We start from the raw sequence: 18,293 nt of genomic DNA, 5'->3' as shown, positions 1-18,293 counted from the left end.
AAGCCCCGCCCACCTGGGGGCGGTCTTAAAGGGGCCGCGCACCCACAAAGCACGTGGGGAGCAGAACCCGGCCGAGACACCGCTCAGCTGCCAGGACCTGCAGCCCCTCGGCACAGCACAAAGGGCACAAAGGACCCGACCCAACCGGCTCCGTGTCACCCTGTGCCCGAGGACGAGGCACACACCGACAGCTTTGGGTGCTGGAATGGTCACAGTGGATGTGGGATCCACCCCCAGGCAGGTGAATAGAGGAGAAGTGGCTCAGCTCAGGCTGGAAGTTCTTTATTTGTGGCCTGGAGGAAGGAGCAAAACCTGTCGAGTCTACAATCACGTAGGAAAAGAAAAGGGAACTTCAGCAATCGTTAAAATTAAGATTGAAAGAAATGAGGGTAAGCTAAAAAGCTGCTGGCAGCAGTGGGGGGGCACTGCAGGGCCCCTGGAGCACACACACAGTGCGGCTCCTCATTGCTCAGAAAGGGCTGGATTTCTGCTGGCCTCTGATTCAGCTTCTGCTGTGGGGTCTGGATAAAGAAAGGGGACGGCAGCAGATTGGGGTCTGTGCCATTAGGGCTGACAGACAGTGGGGGGATGGCAGACAGACAGTGGGGGGATGGCAGGCAGACAGTGGGGGGATGGTAGGCAGCTCAGGCTCAGCTGATGGGATGGGACCATCCCTGCTCAGCTCTCATCTCCCACCACCTCTGCTCCAATGGAAAGGACAAGGACACCCCAGGTTCCTCTGCACCAACCTCAAGGTGCTGCTGCTCCAGCCAGGAGCCCCCAGAGGAAGCGAAGCTGCCCATCCACCTGCCAGAGCCACCTCGGTCTTTGTTTGTCTCCAAGAGCTCCCAAGCAAAGGATGCCCTGAGCGCTGCAGCTCATCTGATCTCGTTCTCCCAGCAGGACAAGCTGCAGATCTGGCAGCAAGTAACGACAGTGGGGAAATGCACAGCTTTTCCCAACCCAGATTGGGCTGAACTATCTGCCATCCCAAAAAGGAGCTGCTGCAGGAGTCCTGTGCTGCTCCCAGGCAAAGAAAGGGAAGAGAGCAGGAAACAGACAGATATCCAGGACTGGGACTCCAAAATAGCAAAACCAGACCAGATGGTGAGCACCACAGCCCATTGCCCTCCACTACCCTCATCACCTTTGGCACAGCAGCTCAGAAGGCTGTAACAGTGTGAGGTTGGGGTATGCTTGCTCCCCTGCAGCATCCTTGGTGCACCCTCCCCCAGGGAAGAGTGGGATCAGCAGCATCACCACATCGCTGCTCTCAGCTCCTGCTCTGGTGATTCCACCCCGAGACGTCCCAAGGAAGCAGCATTCAGTCACATTTCAGTCCGTCAGTCAATCCCAGGCTGTCCGTCATTGATTCTTGTTTGCTCCTGCAGCCCAGACATCTGCAAGACAGCAGGGAGGTCAGCACACATAGCCCTGCCCAAGGACCATACAGGGGGAGTGGGCTGAAAGGAGACTCCTCCCTCAGAAAGCACCAAACATGACAATGAGCACCATGGGCACATGCAGGTGAAATAAGTCCTGACTGCAATGCAACCCCAACACAAAACATGCTGCAGTAATTTCTGGGCAGCCTGGGCTGGTGGTTGGTGACCCTGAACATAGAGGGGGGTTGAGACTAGATAATCATCGTGGCCCTTTTAAACCCAGGCCATATTATGATTCTATGAATTCTCACAAGGAAAAAAAGGGAGGTAGAGGCTGTCAGGACTCTGTAAGCAATCCTGCTGATGGGGCACAGAAGTGGGCATTGCCTTGACCCAGAGGACATTTAGAGGTGCCCAGACAATACCCTCCAGCAGGAACAAGAGATCTGCCCACCCCACAGCTCATCCCACACACCGTCCCTCACTTGCTTAAGCAGGAACTGGTTGCAGGGGAGAGCTGAGACCCACTCAGGACAGCCCAGCACCAGCCCAAGCTGTGGCACACATGGCACAATGGCCTGAGCCTCAGGAGAGGCAGAGCCTGGCACATGACTGAGGCACTGCAAAAAGGCAATGCAATACCCACTGGTACTGGGTCCATGCCTCTACACCACGGGGCAACAGGGTTTCTGACACAAGCCCTGCTCTAATCCCACAGAGGGGGAAAGGCACGTCACCTAAAGTTTAGCAGAGGATGAAGCAATACCCAGCAAGGCGGAGAAGCTGTTGGCAGAGGTCAGCCAGCTCCCACCATCCACGACCAATGTGGTGCCAGTCACGTAGGAGGAGAGGGGGCTCGCCAGGTACAGAGCACTGTGGGCGATCTCCGTCTTGTTCCCCGCACGCTGGAGGGGGATCGTGTCAAACTGGTTGGAGTCCTGGGCAAATTTTCCACCTAAACGATGGGAGAAAGAACCAGCCATGACCACGAGACCTCCTGCCCATCACCACTGCCTGCCAGACACTGCCATCCAGCAGCGCTGCTTGTGTAGTGTCAGTTGCTGAGAGCCCCAGGGAAGTTCAATGAGATGCTGGCACAGCCCTAGGGATGGCCCAGGGACAAAGAGAGTTCAGTAAAGGGATCCCAAGCACAGCTGTCAAACTTGTAACTGGATGCTGTAACAATGAGCTCAAGGTATGAGCTCTCTGAGCCTTCCCAGCCTCCAGGGCTGAACACACTCATGGATGGACTTCAAGAGCTCAGCCCCCAAGCACAGCAGCTACCTGCAGCACAACATGTGAGCTGTGTGACACAGGTGGTCCATAGCATCCCAGAGAGACACCAGCAAAGCATTGCTGAGGCACAGCCAGGAGCCCCAAGGCCTTACCCAGCCTCCGGAAGCCCTCGGTGCCTGTGATGGGGCCTGGTGCCAAGCTGTTCACTCGGATGTTGTTGGGACCCCACTCCACAGCAAGGTGACGGGTCATGGCATCTGGGAAAGAAAACAAATTACAAGAGGGATGAAAAAAGGAGAGCAAAGCCATTCCAGCAACTGCTGTGGGAGGGGGGGAAAAAGCCAAGGGAGGTTTTGGCCAAGAGCAAAGGGCCCTGGAAAGGAGAAGAGCCCCACATCAAGCACAGGCATGTGCAACACTGCACAGTAACCACGCTGATTCATATTCACCTCTCCCATCATGGACATCTTCCCACCCCAATACCCTGTAGCCTCCTTACTGGGCCCATACAGCTTGCAGAAACCCAGCAAGGAGCACTTAGGTACCTATAGCAGCCTTAGCAGAACCGGCGTGCACCTGAAGGGCCTGCCCTCGGTAGCTCAGAGTTGCTGTGATGTTAACGATGACCCCACCGTGGTCCTGGAGAGAGGAAGGAGATGCAGAATTAGGAGGGAGTGGCATGAGGGCCACATAAGAGCATGGCAGGCTTCACTTCTGGTGAGGGGTCTGAAGTCCCCAGGTAGAGATGGACTAGATTCAATGAGAAGAGCAGCTGGCACAAGCTGACAGAGCAGTGTCTGCTCCCTCCCACCCTCTATGACTCACCAAAGCGTGCTTTGCACAACACTACCCTCCTCCTTACCAGGAGACACTTACGCGGAAATATTTCTCAAAGAGGACTTTGGAGGTGTTGAAGGTGCCAAGAGTGTCAATATCCATCACTGTTTTGAAGGCATTAAAGGACAGAGCGCTGGCTGGGCACAGGAAGTTTCCTGCAGCACCTGAAGACAAACAGTTGGGGTCACATTAAGGAGGCTTATGTGAGGGAGACAATGAGCGGTACTGCTTGGGTAAAGCTAGTGATGAAATGGAAACGGTTCCAATAATGGCTTGTAGATCTAGGTATGCAGAGATGATCCACAGTGAGACCAATACAGGCCAGTCTCTGGTTCCTCTGAACCCATTCCCTCTGCACTGCTCTCGAGGGGCTCAACACCATCAGCTGCTCAGATGCTCCCCAGAGTAAAGCAGCAGAACCCAGACAGAGCAAACACAGCCCCTGTGCTGGAGCACACCCTGCCTAACACACAGCCCGTGCCAGCCCTCCCACTGCCCACTCCAGTGGCTCACCATTAACCAGGATGTCAATCTGTTTGAACTGTTTCAGCGTCTCATCTACAGCTGCCATGATGGTTTGTGGCTGCCTGACATCAACGGACAGAGGCAGGCACTGCTGCCCTGTGGCTGCCACCAGCTTTTTTGAGGCCTGGAAAAAGAGAAAAGCGAGATTCATTCTGGGATTCCATTCTCCAGCAGGGACCAGACACAGATCTCATGCATGCAAGCAAGCCAGGCAGAAGCTGCATCCCTGTCAGCACACAGCAAACACAGGCATTACCCACATGAACACGAGTCGTGTCTTGTCCTAAAAGCAGCTGCATTTCATCACAGCACAGCCATTATGTTTCTAAACCAAAAATGCCAATACAGCCCTTAGGCAGGGGAGAGAACTGCCTAAACACAACCAGGGCACCTGGGGGAGCTCCTGCACATTGTGTCCCATGTGGGGGACAGATTGCTAAGTCCAATGGCCTCCATAGACACAGCACACCCCAAGCAACAGCTCTGCAGGGCAAGTACAAAGGTTGGACGTCAGCGAGGCCTTAGAAATAAGTAACCTTTAGATCTAAAATGTGAGTGGGTCAAAGGACAGTCACTAACCAGCAGTTATCAGGACTCTGCCTGCAAGGCAGCTCAGCATGAAGCCATCTCCAAAGCGTCTCCACAGCACACAGACTGAGCCACAGCCACACACAGCAGCTGGTGATGATCTGTATGGGCTCCTCAGGCTGTTCTCTGAGCTGCCCACGATGCAGGTCAAGGCCTTGGGAAGCAGCCCCTGAGCACTCAGAAAGCTCCAATCCCCCAGGGCTAAAAAGCTGCTGAGTTTTGCTGCTTGTTTTCTGACACACGAGCGCAGCCTCAAAGCTATAGCAGGGCTCAGAGCATCCAAACCACCGTATGTATAACCTCTGGGAAAGGGGAATCAGGGGGAACCAGGGGACCAGGGTTGGAAGGGACCTCAAGGATCATGTAGTTCCAACCCCCCTACCTAGCAGGGCCACCAAACATACACCTTTACTAGATCAGGTTGCCCAGGAGACCCCATAGATCCCCATAGATCCCCCATAGATCAGGTTGCCCAGGGCCCCGTCCAACCTGGCCTTGAACACCTCCAAGGACGGGGCATCCACAGCCTCCCTGTGCAGCCTGTTCCAGGGCCTAACCACTCTCCTAGTAAAGAAATACCCAGAGAACAGCAGACGGGTTGGAGCTGGAAGGACCCTCTGAAGGCCTCCACCCCCCCCATGGACAGGGGCTCCATCACAGCCCCCCCAGCCCCATAAGGTTCCGTTCTCACCTCTGCCACCCGCTGCTGGTTGCGTCCTGCGATGACGGTCCGACAGCCGTGCCTGTAACGGAGGGGCGGTGAGAGCGGCCCGCGTTGCCCCGCATCGCCCCGCATCGCCCATCGGTCCCGTACCTCATAAACACCTCCGCGATACGGAAACCGATCCCGGAGCCGCCGCCGGTGATGAAGGCCACACGGCCTCTGTGGGGGGGGAACGAGGGAGTGTGAGAACCGAACCGGACCGGAGCGGGCTGCCCGGCCCCGCCGTCAGCTCGCACTCACTGCAGGATGTCGGGGCTGTAGAGGTGCCGGTACTCCGCCAGGCACTCATCGCTCTCCACGTCCGCCGGGGCCTGGGAGGCGCTGCGCTCCGCCGCCATCTTGGCCGCACTGAGCGACCCGCGCCCGCGCAATGCACGCCGGGATGCTTCGTCCCCCCCCGCCCCCACCGCAAGGCACGCCGGGAGCGGAAGTGAGGTGCTGAGCACGCCGGGATTTGTAGTTTGAGCTCGAAAAGCTGCTCTTTGCGCATGCGTGGGCGTCGGCAGCCGTCGCATGGCAATAGTGCGGGGCTGCAATGGGGCCGGGCTGCAATGGGGCCCGCAGCGCCGCCCGCTGCCACGGGTATCAGAGTGTACACACCAGCTCAGTCCCGGACCAGTACCATCCCAGTGACATCCCAGTGCTGCCCATTGCCCTCCAGTGACACCTCGTGCCTTCAGTACCACCCCAGTATCTCTGCATTGACATCCCAGTGCTGCTGTCCATTGACCCCAATAGCACCCCAGTGCCCCCAGTAACATCCCAGTGTCCCTCAATAGCATCCCAGTATCCCCCAATAGCAGCCCAGTGTCCCCCAGTACCTCCCAGTATCCCCCAATAGCATCTCATTGCCCTCAATAGCATCCCAGTGCCCCCCAGTAGCATCGCAATGTCCCTCAATAGCAGCCCAGTGCCCCCAGTATCATCCCACTGCCTCCCAGTCCTCCCAGTTCACACCCCAGTGCCAACAATGGAAGCAGCAGGGAGGAGCATTGTTTAATAGCACAGGGTTCTCCATGCCCTCATGGTCCATACGTGTACTGGCTGTCCCCACACTCCCAGGCCACCAGCTCATCCCGTTGGAACCAGAACCCAATCTCCTTCAACGCCGTCTCCACTGAGTCGCTGGCGTGCACCACGTTCCTGTGCAGGGATGGGGCTGTGAGCTCCCCAATGGGGCTGTGAGGGGTCTCAGTGCCCCCCTCCCTGTGCTCCTTTACCTGCTGACGTGCATGCTGAGGTCCCCCCGGATGGTCCCCGCTGCTGCCTTTGCTGAATCCGTGTCCCCCACCATGGCACGTGTGGAGCGCACCACGTTGTAACCCTCCCACACCTGCGGGATGGGGACAGCTGAGCCCCACAGCCCCCTCCGCAATGGGGTGAGATGCCATGGGGTGACGGCAGCTGCTCACCATGGCCACCAGTGGCCCCGAGGTCATGTAAGCCAGAAGCGCGGGGTAGAAGGGCTTCTGCTGCAGGTGCTGGTAGTGCTGGTCCAGGAGGCCCCGATCCGCCTGGCAGCACCACGGGGTGATGTGGGGACACCCAGAGGAGTCCATGCATAGTCCACACCCTTACCCAACCCCATAGCACCGGTACCTGCAGCAGCTTCATGGCCACCAGCTTGAAGCCGCGCCGCTCGAAGCGCCCGATCACATCCCCCACCAACCGGCGCTGAACCGCGTCTGGTTTCACCAACACCAACGTCTGCTCCCGCAGCTCTGGGGGGGCTGGAGGCCATGGGGTCACTGCTGCTGCACAGCCCCATCTGCAATCCCCATCCCTACCTATATCCCTATCCCCATCCCCATCCCTATCCCAGTCTCCAAACCCTGACCCCATCCCCGCTGTCCCTGCGATGCCCCAAGGATGGAATGAGGGGGGCACATGCCCTAAAGCTGCCACAAGCATTGAGGACAGGAGGAGCAGGGGACAGGAAAGGGGATGGCTGTGAGCGAGAGCTCCCTGGGGGATGCTCCATATCTGCACCCGAGGATCCCAGCGCCAAACCCCAAGGAGATGGGATGCCGGGATGGGGCTCTGGAAGGGGATGGAGAAAGAGAGGTCCCCAAGGATAAGACAGGGATGGGACAGGGGGAAGGATGGAGACTGGTCCTTAGGGGCAGAAGGGGATGTGACCGGGACGGGGATGTGATGGGACGGGGATGGGGACCGCCCGCAGGGTCGGGGCGGGTCTCACCGGAGCCGTAGCAGCGCGGCGGCCCGAAGGAGCGGCGGATGCCGGGCTGACCCCGCAGCAGCCCCCGCGCCAGGCAGCGCCCCAGGGAGCCCATGGCCGGGCCGGGAGGTTCGGAGCGGAGCCCGGCCGCCCCGCGGGGAGGCTTTAAGGGCCCGGCGGGACCGGCTCGGCCCTCCCCTTAAAGCAGCCGCGGCTGCGGGGAGCCCCGGCCATGGGAACATCCCGTGTCCCAACGAGGGCTGCGGGGAGAGGGATGAGTAGTGGGAACCACAGCCCCGCTGCTCTGCGGGCAGGGACACGAGCTGCAGCGCTGAACAGCTCGGGGAATCACACGGATCCCAACAAGCACCTCAGACAGCAGGGAAGGAGAACCGGGTTCCAGCAGCACGAAGGGCTCGCGGGTCCCATGCCGGGCTCTGGCCCCCTGCCAGCTGCTGCCCTTGATCCCGGCTCAGCCAGGGAAAAACACGCACTTTCACCCTCGGTCAGCAAACAGAGAAGAGCAACCAAACGTTTTGCAAGAAGCATCAGCACCAGCACAGAGCACTGGGGTGGCAGAGGGGCAGGTGAAGCCCCTTCCATGTAGGAGCTGCAGGTGCTGGGACCAGCCCTTACCCTCAGCCCTTCCAGCTGCCTGTGTGCAGCCATCAACCCTTACAGCCACAGCTGTGAAGGTTCCAAGGTGAACTCAGGCCCCAACAGGGAACACAGAGCTCCAGCATCTCACCCTGTCTGGATTGGCACAGAGGCTTTAACCTCACACTCCTCCAACACACGATGCCCTGTGACACAACCTCACATGTTTGGGGATGTTCCTCCTGTGGGCTGATCTCGATGTATTCAGAGAGCAGGATGCCAAGGGAGCAGAGATCCCAGCAGGGAACACAGGTGGAAGGCGAAGGCGCTGGGCACAGCTCGGTGACAACCTGCAGGGCAACTACAACAGAGGGAAGTTCTTTAAAACAACGAAGTAAGCACTTTATTTCCATGAAGCACGTTGGTTTAGTATCACAATGGAATGATGAGAAAACGTCTTAAAAAACAAAATTAAATCAAAACAAACCCCCGAAGAAGTCTCTGATCCCCGCGCTGACAGCAGGGAGGTTTTCAAGGCAATTTAAAAAACAAAGGGAGTGACAGAAGTGCCCAGACAGTTCCGACATCACATCACAGACCCCTCCTCCTCCTCCCACAGCTGGGCAGGGGAGGGGGCAGGAATGACATGAAGGTTCAATTGGCTGAAGCAGTCTTTGGCGCTCCTGCCTCACCATTGGGACACACAAGGTCTCTCAAGACGGCTCCATTGACATCTCTGGGTGCTCTGCAGGTGGAACAAAGCCCGGCAAGGTGCCATGCCCCGCATATAGGAGCTGAGACACATCCTGCAGCCAGCACCGAGCCAGCTGCGGCCTTTGGGATGGGAGAGAAGGAAGCGTGGTGCATGAATCCAAACAGATGTGCCCACCCGCAGTGCTGACAAAGCAGCCAGGAGAGAAGGTGGTGGCAAAAACGAGACGTGGATCTGTTCCCTACAGTGATCAGAACACGAGTCCAGTGCAGTAACTATAGTTTCACAGTTCCGGGGGGCAAACTGTCATTGCAAAGTCTGTAGTAACGCAGGTCATTCACCAGTCTGTGCACGTTCTGGGTAAACGATGGCAGGTCCTGGAAGGGAACCAACAACAAGTTGTACCACAAGCACATCAATACCCACAGGCCGTAGGGCAGCAGGGAACAGAAAGGGAGCGCCCAGTGCCCCCATGTAGTTCCATGGGTCTCAAATCCCCAGCGTCTCTCATGGGAGAGGAACCATCAGCAGACAATGAAACTTCAGCAGACTGAAAGCCAGCTGTACTGCTATGATGCTCCAGAGGGAGGTGGCAGCTCCCCCGGCTGTGGCCATAACCCTCCAACATCTGGCTAGCAGCTGGAGCAAGGCTTTGGTAAGGATCTGTGTCCCACTAGCAAATGTCAGGCTACCCTGATGAAAGCTCAGCTCCCCCTAGGGATTGTATCAGAGCTCTCACTCCCACGGAATAAGTCCAAGAGATGAGATGGCAACTTTGCTACCTACAGCAACGAATCCAATGTGAGGGCATTGCTGACTACACAAGTATTTGTACCAATGGTACCACTAAGGAGCCCATGGCTATTGGCCACCACACTCTGAGAGAAGCACTGCCCAGCCCAGGAATCCTTGCCCCCTCCTGCAGTGCTCTCCATTCTTACCCTGTCCATTTTGAAATTCCTTCCCAGCACATTTTTCTGGTTGGAGTCCACACCGTCACAGCTGGCCAGGAACTCAGGGAGGAAGGCTGAGTAGAAGCCATCAAAGTCCACCGAGGCCATGTTGTAGGTGGCAATGCCAATCTCCTCCTGCAGCAGGTCGTGGGATTTGTGGACGAGCACCTGGAGCAGCACGTTCACAAACTGGAACAGCATGGTTGTCCGAAAGATCTTCTGCACGGTGAGAGGAGGACACAGTCAGGCACCTTCACTTTGACCAGCAACATCTTCACCACAACCACAGCAAAGGATGCAGTAAACAAGCCCCAAATCCTGACCTTCAGTTTGCGAGACACGTGGAAGCCTGACAGGCAGCCTTCCACTATTACAAAGCCATTTCCAGCCCCCTTGGATTGGAATGCTCTCGCCTTTAATCGCCCTTTGCTTGGCACTGCTCCCAGTTTCAGAACTGCACCTGCCCACTGGTAAAAGCTCAGACCCACCTTGTGGTACAGCTTCTGCTTGGTGTTCAGTGTCTCCAGGTAGAAGAGATTTTGCTTGAACAGGTGAATGTCGGGCTGCAGGAAGGACTGACCAAATGCCTGCAAAGCAGAATTGAAGGGAAGGGATTGATACCATAGTGAATATCAAACCTGACGGGCAGAACCACTCACAGAACACTCAGCTTTTGCACCAAAGCAGCAGTACCCAAGCAGTAAAACTGGCCCAGCAGTACCAAGCAGCCTGCAGCTGATACTGAGACAAGTCCACCAATGTCTCTCCCAAAACAAGATGCTGAGGCAAGTGATGAAATGTTAAGCTGCTACAGGACAAAAAGAAAGAAGCTTGGGTAGCTCAGGACAGGGACAGCTCTGGTCTCCATTGACAATAATGCTAAAGTAAAGAAAGCCCAGAGAGGAGAATCAGCACAAGAGCTCCCTCCTCACACGTCTACCAGAAGGTACCCAGCCTCCATAAGCACTTCTGGACAGGGCAGCTCAACAGAGCCTTCCCCTCTTGCAGCCTGACACGTGGCCCTCTGCTCTGGGGTTCACTGCCCTCTGACTGCCACCTGCTCTTTGCTTCCAGAGCACAGTGTGAGCATGCTGCTATTTGCTCTGCAAAAGGGCCCCACACCAGGCAGGCTGCAACAGGCTGCTCATGAGGGGGCTGATTTTTTTTCCCTGTGGTTCTGCATAAAACAGCCACATTTAATGCCCTGCCAAAAGCAGTGCGCGTTCTGTTGCAGAAACGGCTCTTAAACTACTATAGTGGAGTTACCTGCATGATGGCACTGAACTGTGCTTCATTCTCCATCTGCTCTTCTGCCACTCCCCTCTGGACACTGGCCAGAACACTGGATTTGAAGAAGTACCGCCAGTTGTGATGGAGGACTCTGAAAAGCAGCTCGAACAGCTCTGCTTTCACATCAGGAGATGAGCGCTAGGAGGAAAGAAGAACGCCTCAGAAGAGGCTCCTATGCTGGAATCCCACTTATGCCCTGGGTTACTTTGTTGGCAGCACCCTGCTCTGTGGTGGTGGCCCTCCAGGAGCACTCTGCAGCCGAGGTACCAGAATGAAGGATTTCCTTCTATGGAAGGCATCAACCTCAGCAACTGCTGGATCACACCTTCATGCTAAGAACACATAATCCAGTTTTGTTTTACCTCCTGCTCTGAGCATGTCTGTACCTTCAGTGTATTCAACAACCTCTGACAAAACCCTCCACCCACACTGCTTCCAAACTCCCCAACTCTCCCTGTGCTGGGACTGACATTACAGCTCCTGGAAAGCAAAGCCCTCACTTGCTCCCCACAGCCCCAGCAAGGCCTTCACTTCCCCCTCTGTGTTCACCTGGTGTGAGAGCACTCCTACCTCCGCAATGATGGGGTACACCTGCTCCATGCACAGTGAAATGACACTGGGTAGAAAAGGCTTGAATACTTGGCCTGGTTCCTGCACCACCACTTGCAGAATTTTCAGAAACTTCTCCACCACCCGACAGCCAGTGCTGCCCTCATGGAGGATGCTCTCTGCCAGCTGCTCTCTGCAACAAAAAATGAAGTTGCTGGATGGAATCTTTCCCTGAGATCTGCAATGCTTACCTACCAAATTGAAAGGGAAGCAGACAGTGTCTCTAAGCTTCCTCAACTAATACAGCCTAAGAACATTAAGTCACGGAAGGGAGGTAGGTATTGACTAAGGACTCATAGACGCTTTTCCCTCACAGAAGCTTTAGGGATAACAGGGGTGCACAAAAACACTGGCTGATACAGGTAATGCCAGAGTCCAGTGTTCAGTATCACACACTCCCAATACTGTCAAGTCTCTGGGAAAGCTGAAACAGCACATCAGGTACATGGGCCATCATGCACAGACTGGGTCACTAAAACCTGGATGCAGAGGAAGAAGTGCAACACTCTTTTCTTTAGGGACTGGGATGTGTTTAGTTAGCTGGCCAAGATAAACCATCACCAGGGATGAGAAAAAAGTGACCAGCACAAAACAATACCTGGTGAACATATTTAGGAAAGTCTGTATGATCTGCTCAGTGAAAGGCACTCCCATCTGCACTCTCAGTCCTTGAAACAAAGTGAGGAAGAAGCTCAGCATCTCATCCGTCACATCTAAGGCAGAACAGGAAAGCAAACAGAGTGCGTTAAGGCAACATTCAAACACATGAAAAAGTCTTTTATGTGGTATCTGCTCCTCCTGTACAGGGAATCCCATTTATTCCTGAAAAATTAGCAGCAGCTTCGCCATTAGAAATTGAAATCAATACTTGGACAAGTACAGTCAGCATCAACACCACAGAATAAGTACAAGGGCCCTGGGTCTGTCTGCCTACACAGACAGCTTGGAGAAAGCTCTTGCAATGGCCTGGGCTTCAGCAGCTCCCTGCACACAGGGTTAACAGGAAATGCAAGGAAATCCACAACAGCTCAGTACAGCTTGAAGTGGCCAAGAGAGAGAATTCAGCTTTTTTTCTTTTTTCGGGGGGAGGCTCTGAGAAAATCCTTCTGACTTCAGAGGTGATTCTCAGCACAGAGTTGCACTGCACCGCAGCTAATCCCAGTATGCTTTACTGAACAGCCACAGTAAGCTGCAACCACTCAGGTCCTGCTTCATACAGCCTTTTATAGCCAACACAAAATGGGTGAGCAGCCTCATGCAAGTGAAGGCAGCAATTCACTGGAGTCACAGTTTGCTGCCTTGGATCCTTTCTGTGTCTTTGTATTGGCATTTCACTGACAAGATGCCACCTGACTCCAGAAGTTTGTTCTGGAATGAGTGGCTCCTCACAAAGCTGCTGCAGCCCCATGCAAGTGATCAGACACAAAATGTAAGAGCTGGCTATAAGATTGCCAAGCAGCAGTCCTAGTTACATTGACTCAAAGAATGACTTGGGTTGGAAGAGACCTTAAAGACCAGACAGTTCCAAGCCCTCCTGCAGTGGGCAGGGCTGCCACATCACCAGGTTTTGCCCAGGTCCCATCCAACCTGGACATCTTAGGAGCCCATCATAGGTGTAGTATTTGAAAGCTCTTTTGTGCTCATGAAAAGCTCCATTCCTTTTCACTGCCTGAACACAACAAAGGGCATCTCCACCCACTGGAAGTGTGACAAGTCCTCATGACTGTGTTGTAGATGACACCACATCTCCCTTTCCTCTTCTGAATCAACCCACCCACCAGGACAGACCTGCATTGCACAGCAAGCCCACACACTTCACATGAACACCATGACCCTACACTGATGGGCTCTGGGTGTTATTGGGAGGTGATAAAGCTACTCACAGCATTAAACCTGTCCTATGGTTATACCTGACTGATGAATGAAAGCTGGGAAGAGGGCTAGTGAGACCTGCACGGATTCTTGCAGCGACTGATAACAGATCTGCCGAGATTTGGTGGATTCTCCAGAGATACTTTCTACAATATCTTCTAAAACGCTGAGCGTCTGATGGATGATCACTTTGGCTGCAAAAAGAAAAGAGGTGATACTTCCTGCATATGTCAAAACTACCCACAGGCAAAAAATGAAGAGAAGTTCATGTGAGCTGTACTTAAAATAACACACAAGGCAGCACATACATCAAAGCCCAGGTTGGAGTCAGAAGTGTTTCTAAAGTACATTCACATTTTAAACATTTAAATAGGTTCAGCCAAGTAACAGTGGCAACTTGCATTCTTAAATTATACAGGCTTACAGCCCTACAGACGCACTCATTGCTTGAGAACTAAGGTGCACAGTCTGAAGGAAGCCATAGGTCAGCGTTATTTCCAGCACAACATAGATTAAGAAAGAACAGTCAAGAAAACATAAGCTTATTTTGATAGCAAAATATATTGCAAATCTCTATTTGTGGAAGTAACAATTGGAGCAATACACAGTCACTGAATAAACTAACCCAGAAGTCCCAGCATTAGATTGCTCAGCATTCCCAGTGCAATCAGTGCCATTCAAATTTCTATTACAAACTCACTTTCCCTGAGCAACTGAGGAAGACGGAACAGTTTGCAGCAGCCTGGGGTGAAAGCATCCCTTACAAACCATAGAGGAAGTGTTTCTAACAAAAAAACAAACTAATTGCTCCTTCCCATGTGCTAAGCAGCTCTCAGCCAAAAGAATTACTGGAAAGACAGCTCAATGACTCCCTCCAACAGTCAGCACTGCAACTGCAGTAGGGCCAGCACACACTAGGAAACTGGGTACTTACTGTCCTCCATCTGCACTTTCCTCTGTGGCAATATAGCATTGGATTTCAATTGGCGATAGTCCCTGGTGAGGGCAGAGATGAGGCTGGTGTGGTTGGTGGAGCGAACCGCCCACTGCTGCTCACTCTCCGGAAGATTTGGCCAAGGTAGCAACAATACATTTGATAGCGCTCTGCACACCAGCACCTGGGCCTGGAAACGATGAAACATGGAAGTTTTCAGAGTTTTCTATTCACTCATAACTCACAGACACCCTTAGACTGACATTTTATGGCTGCCCAAAGCAGCAGTTGTGCCCAAGTGACAACCAGCAACTCTGCAAGGTGAGAGAGAAGCAAAGCTCCGTGACTTCAGAGCTGGAGTCAGCTCTCATCTCTGTACCCTTCTGTGCAACAAGAACTCAATGTTCCTTGTATCTCCAAAACAAGACGATGCCAATTCCATTGCTCTGTCTGGTTTAGACAGGAAGCACCCATGTCTGTATAGCACTTTGTCCCCCCATGCTAGTGCCCAATGCAACAGAATCCCCATCTTTGCTGCAGCTTTTCAGTAATCCTAATACATTCATTTGGAGTGAGGTATACAGAATGCTAACAGAAGTTTCACCAACTCTTTCTGCATGTCAGAATCAATATGCCAGTACTGCAAAGGTAATGCAGTCAGGGTCTGTGTCAGCAAGTGAGAAATGAGTAACATTTAAGAGTTGCAACTGTGTTTTTTCCCCTACGCTGCAGCTTGAAATAGATAACTATTGACAAACTGCCACTATGATTCCTCCATGTAGGCAGAGCTGAAGCACCTTATCAGGAAGCCGCTGGGCAGAAGTGTCTGTGATTCTGTTGAACACCTTCTGCACTGCAGGGATGCTGATCAGGAACACCGGTCGCACCGTAGTGGCTAAGGAGACCAGCAGGTGGCACGCAGACAGCAGCAACTTCTCCTGCACCTGGAACAGAGGGGGCACATGGTCAGGATGCCCAGGACCATGAGGTCTGACATCTGGTGACAGACAGCACAGGCAGCTGCCCTTACCAGGCTTCTGCAAGCAAAACAGTGCAAGTATTTTTATCACAAGGGTGGTCACACACTGGAACAGGCTTCTTAGGGGTGGCTGATGCCCCACGCCTGTTGCTGTTCAAGGAAGCATTTGGATAATGTCCTTAAGGTCTGCTTCAACTTTTGGTTAGTCCTGAAGAGGTCAGGCAGTTGGACTTGATAGCTTTGTAGGTCCCTTCCAACCAGAACCATAATAATACTGTGGAAAAGAGATTTCCCTGTTTTCAAGCCATGACATGCCTGTAAGTTGCTTACTGTCACAGTTCTGGTTGGGATAGAGTTAACTGCCTTCATAGAAGTTCATGCAAGGCCATGTTTTGGATTCTTGATGAAAGCACTGGTGTAGCACTCTGGTGTTATCAGTTGTTGCAGAGCACAGCTTGCAAAGCCAAGGACTGCTGTGCTTCTCACACTGCTATGCCAGCAAGGAGCTTGGGGTGCACATGAAGTGGATGCAGCCAGGACAGCTGACCCAAAGGGGTGTCCCACACCACCACGGTGCTACACTCAGCACTGAAAGCTGAGGTAAAGAAGGGGGAATGGACTGATGGGAAGCAGGGAATGAATTAATCCCTCCTTTCTCTTTGTTTTCATGTCCTTTACCTAGAAAACCGCCTTTATCTGAACCCACAAGTTCTTGCACTTCCAAATCTTTCCCCCACCCCACCTGGGCAGTGTGTGAGCAGCCCAGTGATGCTGAACTGTCTGCCAGGTTAAACCACACCACTTATTTTTGCAGTAGCAAAAAAAAAGTGTAATCATCTTATACTCAGCATTACAGGACACACACGTTATGGCTCTGGAAAACACATCCAGCAGCTCTCTGACTCACACCTAGAACACACTGTGGTCCTGTGCACATTGTTCAGTGCCTAAGCCCAACTACATCACCACAAGAGCCTTGTGCTCTCCATGGACAGCCCCAGTCCAGTGCTGATGCAGATACCTTTGAACTGATGAGGGGTGTGATGGCCTCCAGAGCTGTGGAGACAAGAGAGATGAACTGCTCCGGGTTCTGCCGATGCACTTCACTGTAGAACTGTGCCAGCCAGTGTGAGTAGGCTTGCAGTGCAGCCAGGGACTGAGCGTGGCTGTGGGGAGAAAGCAACCATGAACTGACATAAAGCAAACACCACAGGACGACAAGTGCCATGACACCCCAGCCTCAGTGCTCCCATAATCAATTCCCATATTCCCCAATCCCACAGCATGAGATTCATTTCACACGCCCACTTCATTAGTGGAAAGAGGGGGAAAATGCAACTGCCTTACAGAAGTTTTTGGGCAAATAGCCACACAGCTGTCAGCCTATATAAAACATTGTCCGACTGCAGCTATCCCATGCAAGGATATAAGAAGGGGGTTTTCCTGAATTAGCTATTTTCCTTTATATCTTGTCTCTCTCCCATCCTTCATATATTTAGTGTCTCTTTCTCATTCATCCACTAACCGAGAACTGAAACATTCCCTGTGATTACATTACACAGCCTAAAATCCTTCTTCATCCTGGGCCTGGACATTCAGAGGTGTGCTGTCACTGGATTCAGTCACTAAGCAGCAGTATTAAACCAACAGGACAAACCAATAAGGTCAAACAGCCAACTGGTGGGTTGACTATAATTAGAATTTATAATTATACTTTGGCAGAGTTATCTCACGTTTTTGAGTCAGGAGACTCTTTGGGGATCAGACAGGTGTCCTCCAAGTATCTGGCAATGTACCTTTTTTAGCCTGGCACTAGAAAACAGAACACAATTTTCTCAAGGACACTGGACCCAAGAGCAAAGGATGAGTTCTTCTAACAAATACAAAGAGCTTCCAGAGCTGTTTTAAATCAGAAAAAGAAGACACCTTTGAAGAAATATCATCTGCATAAAGCTAATTGCCAGTCACTTGGGACTAGGAAAAATCCAGCCTAGTGTGAGTTTTAAGTGAGCTGCTATTGCTATTCATACAAACTGAACAAGCAAAACCTTAAATTCTGCTTGCAGAATGCCAGCTGGCAGTACCAGGTTTGTACAACACTGCCATTTACAACCAAAGGTCTTTAAAAGGCTGTTAGAGCGGTGTTCTATTACCAGTGGCATCAAGATTTCACACTTAATGTCAGCTTCTGGACTGAAAGCACTCATTTGTTTCTGAAACGGCCTGCACTGCTGGAAGGCATACATTCGTTTTGGAAGCCAAGGACTTGAAATTTTCTACCGAGAGAAACATTTTGACTTGAGCCATAAATTTGACTCTGGCAGCACAAAATCCATAAGCCTCAAATGACACAACAACCATTTCTTAAAATATCACAATTGTACACTTACTTTACCACCTAATCACACTGCAGATGAGCCAAGCTTTTACACTCATCAGTACACATCGGCTTTTAGAGCTTATACAATGGGCATTTTTACTGCTGATTACAAATACATTTTTCTTCAAATAGCAATCTGAGGAAACAGTGGTTCAAATCACTGGCAGCAGCCTTGGTCTTGATCAGCCAGTGCCCTTGGTTAGCTAACAATCACAGTTTGCAGAACACTTTCCATACAAGTGGTTAGAATAGAGGTAGGAGACCCAAAGCTGCCTCCGCCCCACGCAGGTACCAAATCTGTACATAGTAATTTGAATTGTGCATCTCATACTCACACATCAATAAGGTCGGGTTTCAATACAGATGGTACTGCAGTTTCAATGTTGTACAGTTTAATCTGGGATCCATACAGCGTTACTTTCACCAACCTGCAAAAACATGAATACGTGGTAGTGCGTCAGGACTGCAAGATGGACACACACATGTGCAAACC

The 18,293-nt window shown here is 52.7% G+C and overlaps 3 protein-coding genes across 4 annotated transcripts in view; all 3 read right to left on the bottom strand.

Moving 5' to 3' along the window:
- Positions 1-266: 266 nt before the first annotated feature.
- On the bottom strand, positions 267-6,104 carry DECR2 (2,4-dienoyl-CoA reductase 2). Its single transcript, XM_015877219.2, is given in 10 exon segments — positions 267-1,400; positions 2,152-2,340; positions 2,774-2,878; positions 3,167-3,260; positions 3,498-3,622; positions 3,972-4,107; positions 5,263-5,314; positions 5,386-5,454; positions 5,536-5,699; positions 5,702-6,104. Coding segments are annotated over 10 exon segments (1,053 nt in total). The 5' UTR covers positions 5,786-6,104; the 3' UTR covers positions 267-1,365.
- A 164-nt stretch (positions 6,105-6,268) lies between these two features.
- LOC107320908 (nucleoside diphosphate kinase, mitochondrial-like) lies at positions 6,269-7,620 on the bottom strand. Its single transcript, XM_015877233.2, has 5 exons — positions 7,496-7,620; positions 6,895-7,025; positions 6,708-6,809; positions 6,516-6,628; positions 6,269-6,438 (listed from the first exon to the last, which is right to left on the bottom strand). The coding sequence occupies exons 1-5, from the start codon at positions 7,587-7,589 to the stop codon at positions 6,318-6,320; spliced, it is 561 nt and encodes a 186-aa protein (XP_015732719.1). The 5' UTR covers positions 7,590-7,620; the 3' UTR covers positions 6,269-6,317.
- An 828-nt stretch (positions 7,621-8,448) lies between these two features.
- Positions 8,449-18,293, bottom strand: part of XPO6 (exportin 6) — a 37,177-nt gene continuing 27,332 nt past the window's right edge. For both annotated transcript variants that reach the window (XM_015877185.2, XM_015877186.2), the window contains exons 14-24: positions 18,136-18,228; positions 16,442-16,586; positions 15,239-15,385; positions 14,442-14,631; positions 13,546-13,701; positions 12,234-12,348; positions 11,597-11,768; positions 11,003-11,164; positions 10,225-10,323; positions 9,725-9,955; positions 8,449-9,160 (exon numbers count right to left, since the gene is read on the bottom strand). In XM_015877185.2, coding sequence (XP_015732671.1) covers positions 9,059-9,160; positions 9,725-9,955; positions 10,225-10,323; positions 11,003-11,164; positions 11,597-11,768; positions 12,234-12,348; positions 13,546-13,701; positions 14,442-14,631; positions 15,239-15,385; positions 16,442-16,586; positions 18,136-18,228 — 1,612 coding nt within the window. In that variant the 3' untranslated portion in view covers positions 8,449-9,058. The remainder of the gene's footprint in view (positions 9,161-9,724; positions 9,956-10,224; positions 10,324-11,002; positions 11,165-11,596; positions 11,769-12,233; positions 12,349-13,545; positions 13,702-14,441; positions 14,632-15,238; positions 15,386-16,441; positions 16,587-18,135; positions 18,229-18,293) is intronic.

The sequence above is a fragment of the Coturnix japonica genome, chromosome 14 (genome assembly GCF_001577835.2).
Source record: "Coturnix japonica isolate 7356 chromosome 14, Coturnix japonica 2.1, whole genome shotgun sequence".
Taxonomy (NCBI): domain Eukaryota; kingdom Metazoa; phylum Chordata; class Aves; order Galliformes; family Phasianidae; genus Coturnix; species Coturnix japonica.
Note: the sequence above shows the minus strand (reverse complement) of the source record. Positions and strands in the feature narration are given on the sequence as shown.